General features: G+C 42.0%; 1 protein-coding gene across 1 annotated transcript in view; it reads right to left on the bottom strand.

The window, feature by feature from the left end:
- TMTC1 (transmembrane O-mannosyltransferase targeting cadherins 1) overlaps window positions 1–13,300 on the bottom strand; it is a 138,931-nt gene that overhangs the window by 52,803 nt on the left and 72,828 nt on the right. Inside the window, exon 9 of the mRNA XM_015865935.2 lies at window positions 7,619–7,740. Coding sequence (XP_015721421.2) covers window positions 7,619–7,740 — 122 coding nt within the window. The remainder of the gene's footprint in view (window positions 1–7,618; window positions 7,741–13,300) is intronic.

Here is a 13,300-nt window from a genome sequence, read left to right on the forward strand (position 1 = left end):
AGGCAAATGCTGCACGCCGTTTTACACGTTTCTGGCAGACTGCATGCAGGGAGCTATGCAATGACAGATTTTCATCTAGTTTCTGTGGTTTGTTAATATCATTCCACCTGCATGAAGTGAAGTGATAAGAGGCACAAACAGATGGGAACGAGGTGGCACGCAGGCCCTGTATCCCATGGAGCGCTACAAATACCGCCTGGTTAACATAAGAGCCAAAACAGCAGACACTTAATATTTGCAAACCATAATTAGATCACAAACTCAACTTTTTCTTTGGCCACTAGGGCTTCTATTCCCAGCTGGAGCTGCTGTGGATTTGCTTACCCCCCATTCCTCTCTCCCAGTTTGGATCAGGCACCTCATTTTTCATCAAGAAGTCAAGAGTGCTTTGCTGCACTTGGTTGCTGGCCATGCTGCCTCACTGCAGACACAATGTGGTTAGCACTGCAGCTATCTGAGCACTGCAGCCTGAGATTATTGGCATGTTCCACTGCAGCAGACTGCCCACAATGGAAACCATCTCACCTCCTCTGGGAGATACATGAAGCCCTGATGCTACAAAGCACTCCCAAAAGCAGAAGCGTGTTTTATTCACATATTTTACTGTATTTTCTGAACTGTGACGTTGCAAGGTTCAGCCTTCCACTGCAAAGAGCTGCAGGGTGGGTGCTGCAGGAAGGATGCACTAAGTCCCTAACCCTGGCTGCAGGGCAGCAGCAGGTATGGCTATAAACTTGAGTGGGAGAAACTGTGCCCAAAGGATGCCTTCCTCACATTCCTTAATGGTTATTTTGGGGGTGTCAGATCTTGTGAAGTCATCGTTTGGTGGCTGGGATTTTTGGAATTGATTTAATCTCAGCTGCATGCATGTAAGCCTGGAGTAAATCTACTGATCTCAAAGCAGTTACTCCTGATCTCAGCCCAGATAAGAGTCCAAGTAGATGCATACATACAGAACAGTTATGAAAAGCACTGCTTGGAAGCAGCCTGTCAAAGCATGGAAGAAATACTGCCCCATTTGGGGGCTGTTAATGCAATGAAAGGGATTATCTCAAAACTATACTGAGATCAGAAAGTGCACTCAGCTTTGACATTTTGCCTCAGAGGCTCTTTCTGGGCTGCAAACCTCCTTCTTGATTTCCAGCACTTAGTTCAGACGGCTCCCTTTCCCTCCATAAAAACTAACCCTTACTTTTGAGCCATTCTGAAGCGAGTTTAATCCTTGCATACACTGTTTAAATTAAGCGCATACTTTGCTGCTGCAGGGAGGTGTAGCCAGGAGCACGATGCTCTCTGCTGTCCAACCCAAATGCTGAAAGCAAACACTGGACTCTTTCAGTTTAAAATCACTCACAAACTTCCCAGTCCAGACCCATGCACACATTCCTAGGCATAACACGCTTTTCATGCTCCCAGCCAAAGCCGCTCCAGCTCCATAGCATGAGCTGAGGATACATGCCAAAGCCATTTGAACTGCATGGGCAGGGCTGTTGCTGCAGGGGAAAAAGCTGGAAAGGCAGTGCATCCCCATTAAGCAAAATGGTTGTACTCACACATCTCTAATGGGGAGTCATTGATTGCAATAAGCATACCCTGCAAACCATTCAGGCCACTCCTGCCACTCAGTCATGCAATCAGATGCAAAAGGGAGCAGTGACAAAACAAGTGTAGCAAAAGTGGCTCATTCTGCCCCAAAACAGTGCCCACAGTCATGGAAGTCCAGCGTGAGTGGTGCTGGCAGTTAGTAAAGACGGTGTTAAATGAAAAATGTTGAGGTTTTCAACATTGTTTTTGTCTACAAAAATAGTATGTGTGCACATTAGCTTGAATCTGGGTCACCCAGAATAAACAGAGAATCAAACTTTAGGGGCTCTCCTTGTGACCTGGATCACCCAGGTACACATCTCTGTCCTAGGTCAGTGTTAGAGCTGGGGATGTGAGAGTTCACCTGTAGGGCTCCAAGCCTGGGGTCCCCAAAACTCTCCAGTCACCAAACCCTACCTGCTGACACAAAATAACCACACTCTACCAAGCCAAACATATTTGAGTAGTTTTGAAAAGTTAACTTCATATGGCTAAACATAGTGCTGGATACAAAGACACGGAGAACCATAAACACTGGCTCTATTTGTGTAATTTGGAAACATACCTTATGAGACAGTGCTAAACTTTCCTTCTGGCTCTACGTTAATATCTATAGACCTATACTAAAGACACTTAGACATGATTGGTTAAATCATCAGTATGATTTAACTCCATGAGCAACGCCATCCTCTATTCAGAGCACAATGTAATGTAATTACAGAAAATCCAGGAGCTCCTATTTTCCTTATTAGAAAGAAAATATGAAGTAGAAATGAATGAAATAGCCTTTGAATGGCTATTTAACATTTGGACACATCCCTTCCCGATCTCCCAATGTAAGTCATGTGATAAACAAATTCACTTCATTAGAGTGCTTGAGTCCAAGACTGAATTAACTTGCAACAGATTCCTGTCTGAAATATTTCCAGGTAATACAGAATCTTTTCATGCTTTTGATTACTATATGCACTTCAGAAAGAGAACGGTTTATAAATGAAAATTCTTATATGACTTCACAGGGATTCCACAGACAGTCCCCTAAACTGTTATATTCCTTAGTGAGGAAGAGCCTATATGCTGTAGTGTTAATTAAAGTATTGTAACAACTGCCAGAATTCTGTAGCAGATAGACAGATATATAATTTTTGATTCAGTTCCACCTCAAATCTCCAAAAACTTCATGTAGGAAACTATTTATATTGAATTTCACAATATATCTTCATAAGGGTACTATATTCCACTGTAAATAAGAATTCCTCTTTTAATCAGCACAACCAAACAGATTATTTCTACAAGACGATGTTAACCTAATTTAGTGCTATTTCTCAGAAGCAATGCCCTCACACATCTGTCTTATCTTCAAGAGCAAGATAAACATGTCTGAAGGTTTCCCTTTAACCTAATACAGCACAATAAAAAGAAAAATCTTTCCAGAACAGCCATTAATGCTCATGCTCAACACAAATACAGCCTTTTCCTGAATCAATTGTACATGGCCAAAATGCAACGTGCTTCCCAAAAGCATGTTTTAGATTTAGTTAAAACAATTCAAGACTGCAGTCTAGACCAAGCGCACCATGAGCTAATCTTTTTCAGCTTTGCAGAATCATTTCGGCTTTTATTCCCTCATCTTTATTGCCTTTCACCAAAATATCTGGCACTAGCATCTCAGCATTTCTTGCCTGCATTAGCAGAGGATGGCTGCTTTGATTTCTCCTTGAAGTGTTTAATAGGGGTAGGCAAGCCTTCAAAAGCAGGGGCTTAGCTTTGGAAACGCATCTGAAAGGTAGACGCTTACAGGGTTTAGCCTTCCCACAAGCAGTAAATCCCCACAGACCCTTCTAAAGGAACGGGGTGGAGTTGTTTTTCAACAGAGATTGAAGCAGAAGCAGAGTGCCTGCCTCTGCATAGGTCCCAGTGGGCTGGCAGAGGGCTCCATGCCACACTTACCTCAGCTGCTGGCTACTGTGCAGCCCCCAGCATCATGGTGAGGCAGGCTGGGGTTGGGGCCAGGCCCACTGACACCAGTAAGTGCTCCCAGTGCCCCGCTTGCCCTGCAGAGCCTCCAGACCTCTGCTTCTCTACAGGCCATATAGCACGGCTCACTCTGACCATGCTGTGGCAGCTCCCAGGCCCTGGCAGGAACAGCAGGAATAGCATGGCATTAAAACTGTGAGGTTTTAAGTAAACGGAGAAGGTGTGACTTGGATTACAGATCCCAAAGGAATAAAGATGGAGGAACAGAAAGATAAACTGACTGCATGGAGTCAGTGGGACTTTCATAGCTGACTCTGCTGTGTCAGTACTTGGCTCCAATTGAAAACTGAAGCTCCTTCAGCTAGATTACCACTAGAAACTATATTACCACTTACTTACAGGATCTGATGTACTACTGGGGCAATGCTGAACAGGTAATTGGGAATTTGGCTCCTTGGGCTTGGAGAACTTTCCACTTCAAGTAACTTTAAGTAATAAGATGGCAATGGAAACACAAAATACCACCACCACTACCACATTATATAGCTGTCTTGAAGAAAGAAATGTGGAGAGCAAGATGTGCTCCCAGAAAAGAGAAGGACCAGTAAGTCCCATCCTCAAGCAGCTGCAAGCAATGGGGACTTCTACTCAGGAGTATTCACATTTATAGAAATTTCAATTTAATCCATTACACATCAAGTTCTTTTCCTTTTTTTTCCCTTCCCAATTACACCACTTAACAATGTACAGAATTACGCTAATTTGAATGAATGCATTAGCACAAAGAACCAAAAGCATCTGTGCAAAGGTAGAAATTCTGCTGTGTAGGTACTGCTAGGTTGCCTACTGCTTTCAGCTGGGTTGCTCTACAAGTCAGAAATAAGCCACATAGCAACGCTTTGGTTGATTTGTTGGTTGTTATAAACTTGTAAAAAATGCTTCAGACATCCAGTTACAGCCCAGCAGCCCAGCCAGGAGCTAGCAGAGCAGCAGTAAAAGATGCGGAAAAGGCAGAAATTGCTCCCCTAGGATAGGTCTGGTCCTATGAGGCAAAGAGCAGCTACAGTTCCGCTGCAAAGTCAGTAGGGGCAGGCGACTCCTAGATGGAGAACCTCAAAGATTTCTCTGTCTCTCCTGTATCTTCATGTGAAGGGCAACACATGGTAGGAACGAGTGCTCCCATTCAAGTACAGGTAAATGGCACACAGCTCAGAATGACTGGATGTATAAATTTTCAGGTTTAAGCAGTGCTACTTTTAAAAAGATCTGATTTAAATAACAAAAAAAACACTTGTGATCCTCAAACGAAAACTAAATATAAGAGATATTTTCTCCAAATACTTCTGTTTTGCTAAGGCCAATTAAAAACAAAACACATTCAACCAGGTTGACTTATCTTGCATCCCTCTTCCCTGAGGCACAGCTCAGACAGAAGAGGAATTGTTCAAAACATCCATCCGCCTCCAGAAAGGAAGGCCCAGCTGTATAATTAGCCATTAAGCAGAAAGCCTGTTCCTTGTGCCTTTGCATTTGCAACATATTTTACATCAATCCTTGGGTACTTACTCAACTTTTACTGAAAACAAAAGGCTTGACTTTTTGCCCAGGTAACTACTGAAGGACTCTGAATTAGGACTTCAGGCTGTGACACATATAGGCAGCGTGTACACCTGTAAAACCCATAACAACTAATAAAAGGCTATTACTTGAAACAGAGATAGAAAAGCACCTTCTTATATAACCACAAAAACATAGGTCAACAAGTCGTCACCATGTGATTCAGTACTTCTGTCTAAATAAAGCTGAATTACCACCTCTCGCTGGTTAACTGAATTTCAGAGAAGAAACGGCAAAGCAAAGGAAAAGCGCTTTTCAAGACGCAACAGAAGAAAACTGCTACAGGCTGTTCTAAATAAAGAACACGCTCCTTGCAAGAGCCATCACTATTAAGCTGCTGAGCTCCTGAGGAGGGGAAAAAACATCATCATTTTGGTTCTGCCACAGTCAGGAATGCACACAGAAACCCTCCTCACCACTCATGTTGTTTGAACCCAGAGGATGAAAAGAGAGCTCATTTCTTAGTAATTGAGCCAAGAAATCAGTTCTCAAGCTTCCTTGGCTGGAAAATGTCCCCTTCAGCAGCATTCACAATGCCAGTCCTCCTCTCCCATTAGCTGCTGGGGCTTTCATTCTCTTTCCTATCAGTTGCCTGGGCTAAAAGCAAACACCGCACATTGCAAAGCAGGATGTGAGTGATCCCAGCAAAGTAAGAGAACCACGGACTCTGACACAGGCTTACTCTGAAGAAACCACATAATCCTCCTGCCTCAAAAAAAATAAACAAACAAAGGTCAACTATCAATTCCCTACACTGTAGGTCATATATCTGCAAAGCCCGCAGGGAGGTGGAAAGCATTATACAAACTATATGCACGCATGTTAACGCTGATTAATTTTGTCTGTGCAAACATCTCCTTTTTTCTTCTTCATTGCCCCTCCTCTCATTATATCAGCAGTCTCATCTGGAGGAGGACGAGGAACTGCTGACAGCTGAAGTATTTTCCGCAGTTGTTCTTTTGAGATTCAGAAATGCAACCACTCAACACAGCCTTGTGTTCAGATGACTGTTTCCTTAATAGCTTTGCGCTTTCATGTGTTGCCTCATTTTCTGTTACATGAATTTAAAGCAATCTGATTTTCAAGTTAATTTGAAATGATGCAAGATCCATTAGTTGAAGGCATCATTTGCAGAATAACTCAGGAACAACTCTCACTCACTGTACTTTCAGCTATGCTCCCATCAGACAAAAGCAGGGCTAGTGATGTGAATAAAATCAGCAGGAATAAGCCCAAGAAGCAGCTCAGAATACAGCACAGCATGGAGAGATAGACCAGTTGTACAGAAGGCTTGAAATAAATGCAGCAGCTCAAGTTTTACACCAATGAGTAGTCCTTTTGTGGTACTGCACAATCGATTATCATATATGTGTAAGGCTTTGCAAAAAAAAAGACCTAGAAGTTTGTTTTCCTAGGATTTTTTTAACCACATTTTGTGAGGACTGTGCTTTGTTGACAGCTCCACAAGAGTGGCTCCCATTAGAGATAACAGGAGCTGACCCTCTGCACCAGCAAATAGAATCAGTTCTTCTGACTTGTACCACTGTGGAATAATCATTTATGCTCATAGCTAGGAAAAAAAACTGCACTGGCACAGCAGGCCCAGAAAGGCCATGAAGTCTCCATCCAGGACATACCCAAAAACTATCCGAACATGTTCCTGGGCACCCTTCTCTAGGTGCCTTCACTTGAGCTGGGAGGTCAACCAGATGGCCTCCATAGTCTGGTGCACCCTGGATGAACATCCTCTGACTGCCACTGTAGGCTCCAGTCTGGATACTCTGGATAAGTAAGAAGTAACATCTCAAATCTGTCACTGATTAAAAGAAATGGGAAGCACTCAGACCACCGAAGCAACATTGGTTAAGAGCCTGGAAACTGAGGGAAACTTTGAGGCAGAAGCTGACGGATCCTCTTCTACAACTGCAAATCCTCCACTCATAGATGTGTATGTAATCAATAATCATGCAAATATTCAACAACTTAAGTAAGCAGCCTAATGCTGTCACCTTTGTTTTCACTAAGCACCTATGTAGCACAAAAGCTGAGCAGTTCACAACAAAAACAACAAGTTAACTCTCCAGATACTGTCCTTAAGGTAAAGCCATTGACAATTCCAGTTGAGAATGCTATCATGAGAAACTATCCTTATGAGCAATGCTCAAGAAATGACACCTCATCACTGTATTCAGCTGTTTCACACACATCAAAATCAGTGTTGAAAAATGAAAAAGAATTTGGTTAGCTTTGCTCCTGCTGAGTGATCTGCTATCAACAGAAGAAAAAATCCCTCAAACAATCACACCAACTCCACAGCAGAAAGCATACTGACTATCAATATAAACATTAGAAGTATTGTAAAAGGTTAGAAGCAATCTTGGCTGTTTTTAGAAAATGGGATGTCAGTCTCATTAGAAAGGAATTCAATTGCAATAGTTACCTCGGCATGTAAAGGACTCGCTCTGCCACCACAAATCCCACCCTGAAGAAGAGGTTGCTGGCTGGGATGAAGGGAAAAACCAGGAACAACAAGCCAACCAACACTTCTTTGTGTTCCAGTTTCTGCAATAACACAAAATTAAACAGATGTCAACTAAAGAAGTCCAGTTTCATTCAACTCTGCTTACCCTTTCCTTCTGAGATTCTTATTAATAAAATAAGCAACTCCAATTCGTGTTTAAATGCTTTGCATTTAAAGAGATTATTGCAACGTACTGTTTTTCCATATTTATATAAAGTCTGTGCATCTGACATGCCCTAAAAGTGCACAGTGTGCACAGTACACAGTGTATATTACTCTTGGTAACTCTTCTAAGGTCAATTCTTTGTATGCTGCTCTCTTGAGACGGCATAAATTGCACCTAAGATATACTCCATTCTGGTAATAAGTTAAGTTCACAATGGTGTGAGTGTATAAATTAACATGTCCATCACAGTACATTTGTATGTAAATATACAAGTGCATATCACGCACACAGACTGCCTTGTGCAATCCTAAGTGTCTACAACTGACGAAAAGCTGTTCAATCAGCTACATTTTGAGTGAATAAATTATCCCTAAATGGCATATTAATGTAGTCATTTTATCTCTTTCAAGATAATGCCTAAACTTCAAGTGATACTTTCTCACACAAGGTCTCTCTACTCAAACAGAGATGGAAATCTGAGATGTACTTATACTATATATATATACACACTATATCTTTCAATTGAGCTCAGTTAACACCTTTCACTTGAGTTCATGTTAATGTTCCTTTTTGAGGAGAAATCCAATTGACCCATGAAAACAACTGTGATTCAGAGGGCTGACACAAAAATCTCAGGGTGCTGAAACGAACAGCATTCCCACCACTGAGAGAACAAAGCCTCTTTCGGCAAGTTTAGCTCTACCATTAGCTCCACTCCAAGATATCGACTCATTTCACACTTTCTGTTAGTGATCTAGATAAATCTGCTCAGATATATTGTGAATGCCTCCTCCCTGGAAGCATTCACAGCCAGGCCAGACAGTGCTTTGAGCAACCCGGTCTGCAGGGAGGCATCCCTTCCTGTAGCACAGGGGTTGAAACTAGTTGATCTTAAAGGTCCCTTCCAACCCAAACCATTCTATAATTCTCTGGTTCTGTGATAAGAATTAATCCTGAATGTCTGAATGATGTAGGGATACTTCTCACAGAGAGAAAACAAAGTTGAAAAATAAAAACACCTTTTGAATACAAGTTTTCAACTAGCACCAGTTTCTATAAAGGGCACAGTTTTTCTGCAGTTCTACACATCAAGCATTTGCCCACAGAAAGGAAGGGGACCAACAGACTCTCCCACTCAGTATTGGTACCCCACTGAGCAGAGCATTTGGAAACCCACCAGTTAGAAAAAGACCTGATGTCGCTTTATAAGAGAGTCTTTCTATACCCTGACTGAACAGCAGGTTCAGAAATAAGGGTACTGACTTCCACTGGGTCAGAGGAAACAGAAGGCAAGGAGGAGAGCATAATTCAAGTCTCCAGATTTCTTTATTGATACATGACTTAAACAGCAACACAATGATCTGTGTCCATTGTCTACTTTTTCAGTATGTTTAAAAACACAAATAGTGTGGCCTTCCTGAAGTCACAGCGGAACCTGAAATATCTTATTACCAAAGCTGAAGCAGATACCATTCCATTAAGCTGATGAGCAGAGATGCCCAGTAATGGTCATTTAGGCTTGTAATTACAACAGAAAATTGGATAGAAAAAATAAGGGAATAAAAATTATTCTTCAACTCTAAATGCAAATTATCAGTCCATCCTCAAAACAAGCTCTGGACATATACTCCCATTTCTCTCCTGCCTCTTAAAACCACCTTCCTTTCCCACCTTGTCTGGCCTAATTATGGGGCCATTTGCTGCCATTACTATACTCCATGAGTCTGACAACAAATATCCACAGGCAAGAGAAGGTACGCTGGGCTAATGCATAGAATGCTCCCTGTGTCCAAGATACACTCCTGCTTTAAAATGAACCTGCTATCAAATAGTTCCTCAGTTGCTGTTTGTTAAATCAGTAGTTGGGAGAGCAACCTCTAGTTAACCTCTCTACGAAGGACACAGTGTTATCCAAGGCTGCAGTGCTGCAGATAAGCAAAGGAAACTTAATGCTGGAGAAAAACAAATAAAACCTGAACATCCAATGAGAGAGAGTGTGAAAATTAGCTAGACCAAAGGAGAAAATGTTATTGTGTACCTTTTCTCCCTGCACAACAAGTCACAGCTCTACACTAACGCCAGCTCGGTCCCACTGGCAGGGCTAAAAGACAGGAGTCCAGTGGTACAAGACAGCTTCATGGAGAGGCAGAGCTCTCTGTAGTAGCACTGATTTCTGAAACAAGACATATCTGGCACCCAGCAGCACCCTTGTTAAAGCATTTGGTTCAGGCAGAGGGACTGTTAAGATATGGTCCTTGAAGGCCTTCAGGTTTAAGCGCACGGGACTCAGTGTTGTTTGGCTGCATTTCAACTTTCCCATCATAGGAATGTGAAGTCAACATTTTTGCATCCTTTTACAGAGCTGCTCTAACTGTGTGTCAAAATGGTACCCCAGCAAAAATAACAGCGGTCACTACATATTTGAGGGGGTAAACAACATGAGTTGCCTTTGTTATTCTAAAACAAATGCACAAAACAAAAGAAATGAAATCCAGTGGTTCTGTGACTTCCATTCCTGTTACATTACTTACCATTCCTACCCCATACATCCTCCTGAGTACACCATCTAGGCTTTGGCTGGTTCTGAGCTATGCGTGGTCATGCTCATGAGCCAGTGGGTCAAGCTGCTGAGCTCATCCCATAGAGCTCAGTTTGGGGTTCTTTCCTCTACCTGGCCATTGACTTTTCCATAACATGTAAGAACGCTGCTATGTCCCACCAGGGAGGACTGGCCACACATAGAACCTGGGCTGGAACAGAAGGTAGGGCTGCAGGTCATCTGAAGCTCATCTGTGGCCATTAATTTGGAATTTATATTGGAGAAATAGTTAACTTAATGACATCCAGATCTTATTCCCCACTTCCCTAAACAGGTTCTAGAGGGGCTGAGGATTTACACAGAAGGAGACATGCGTGGATGGGTGGCACAGGAATGCTGGTACTGTTAAGGCACTAGGAAGAGACAGCAGGAGAACCTTCAAGTGAACACAAGCCACAAGGAGATGTTAAGATTACAAAAACAACTTGTAATGCTACATTTTTCACAACGCTTTGTCAGGGAAAAAGAAAAAATAAAGAAAGAAAAAAAACAACAAAAAACAGAAGAAAGGAAAAGAAATATCAGGACCTTTTATTTGGTTGCTGACTTACTGTTTAAACACTCTGGTCATCTAAGCCACTTATGACACAGCCAAGCTAAACATGGAATAGCGAACATCTTACGAGTGCCCAGAGCAATAGTAAAAGCTTTTTAAGAGTGGCAGACTATTTCATCTTTCTTTTTTTCTTTAAAATGAAGCATCTAGGACTAAAATTAGAGAACATTTCATTCATTTCACAGAGAGACATCTCCTTTCTTCTTAAAAACCGTGCTTTCTCTTGGAAATATTAAACTTTTCTTCCTACCTATCAGAGAGTTACCTGGAAGAAAAAAAATACCCTTGAATTAACCTTAAATTATTCCTTTTGTTGAAGACAAAACATCTTTACAACAGAATAGCATTCCTTACAGCAGGAAGGTTGGTGAGGGTTTTCAGTTCCACACCTACCTGTACTTATGATGAGGCATTACTTACATTGTAACCACGATCAATAAAGAAGAATTTTTAAACCTGTTACTTTTCATGCCCATATTGACGAACTGAACACTGCCATGCCATTTCCCAAAGGGAAGAGAAAATACCATTACACTGTCTCACATAAAATAGCAGAGAATTACTCCCAGGTCAAAAGACATCAACACAGCAATAAATCTGAAAAATTGTTTCCTTGGCAATCGGGAGGAAAAGGAGGAAAGACTCAAGTTTACAACTGAAAGAGAGGCTCCACGGTATTACATGTAAGACATCACTGAGCTACAAATAAACATCTGCTGACTACTACTAAATCATAAGCTTCTGCAAGCCATTGCCCACGAAGTACAAGTATAGGATGTACACAGATTACTTTGACATATCTGTTCAACCCGGGACTTGCATAAAGCCACCTGTAAATTTTCTATCTTTCCCATTAACAAAGCACTGCCTGAGGTGCCAGATCCATTAAGTCTGACATCACGATGGTGAGGCACATGTTCACATCTCCAGCACCTCCAAGAGCTGAGGTAGAACAGAGCAGAACTATGAGGACAGCCTTCCTTGTGGCTCAGGGAAGGTAGCAGCTTGGCAAACAACATCAAGTTCTGTTATAGCTTGAAGTGTTTCTGAAGGTGTTTATAAATGCTTGCCTGTTTGGTGACAGACAAATGGGTTTAATGGGTCCTCCTCCATGTTTACTTTGAGAAATAGACAAGTACTTCTCCACCACAAAGATCTAATAGCTCCATGGAGTAAAGACTTCCTTCCCATCAAAAGCATAAATCACCCTGTTCCAGTGAGCTCTGGATGGTCTACTGCAGATGTGTTGTGCTTGGAACATTGGACTGCAAGTGCAGATAAGCCAGCATACAGGAAAATTGGTAGTTGCATGTGTTCAATGCTATTATGTATCTTCAAATGCTTAAAGGCTGGTATGGTAAGCACTCCATCCAACAAGACAAAGATTCAAAGAAACTCCAAGACTTTGTAAATCACAGATAACAATTCTTCAGTTTACTCCCAAGTTAGTGGGAAGTGCTTAGTGCAGACCACACACAAACTTAATCCATCAGTTCCTTTTGGATCAACTGCTCACGAAGCCACAAGCAGCTCCACAAGGTGATACCTCACCAGTCTGCATCAAGCACCAGCAGCATCTCACATGGCACAAGATCAAGATTTGCAGACTTCTAGTCTTGCACTTTCCATGTAAATGGTATTAAAGATAAAAGGGACTGTGGTAGAAAAATATCAAATTCACTGCATATTCTTGAGTAAATGGCATAAAGCAAACACAATAAGCTAATTGTGTGATGAAGCACAGGATCAGAATGCCCAGAGATGTGGTGGATGTGTCATCCTTGAAGATACTCAGAGTCAGGCTGGATGAGGCTCAGAGCAATTTGATCTAGGTGTAGGTGTCCCTGTTCATTGCTGGGAAGTTGGACTGGATGGACGCTAAGGATCCCGTCCAACTCAAACATGGTTTTATGATTCTAATCAGGATTGAACCCTAGGGATTTATTCCTTCACAGGAAGAAATCTCTGTTGATGGAAAGCCAGTAGAACTGAGCACCAGGTGCTCCCCAGTCCCACACACTGTTGCAGATGCAAAGAGGTGATGGACGGCAGAGCTGAACCTTGAGCCATCAGTATGGTCTCCTTTAGGTCAACAGCAAAAATCAGGGTGGGATACATAATCTATCTTCTGTGGCCAAAGAGGAGAGCACTAGAAAGCTACAACTGCTTTTTGCACTGCTGCAAAAGGTTAGGTATCTGAAAATACACAGGATGGTCTGAATAAATACAAACATGTGGTAAGGCAAAGGGAAATGCCCAGCTTCAAAGTTAGCTCTGGCA

The sequence above is a fragment of the Coturnix japonica genome, chromosome 1 (genome assembly GCF_054131305.1).
Source record: "Coturnix japonica strain WE chromosome 1, WE-NBRP24, whole genome shotgun sequence".
Taxonomy (NCBI): Eukaryota; Metazoa; Chordata; class Aves; order Galliformes; family Phasianidae; genus Coturnix; species Coturnix japonica.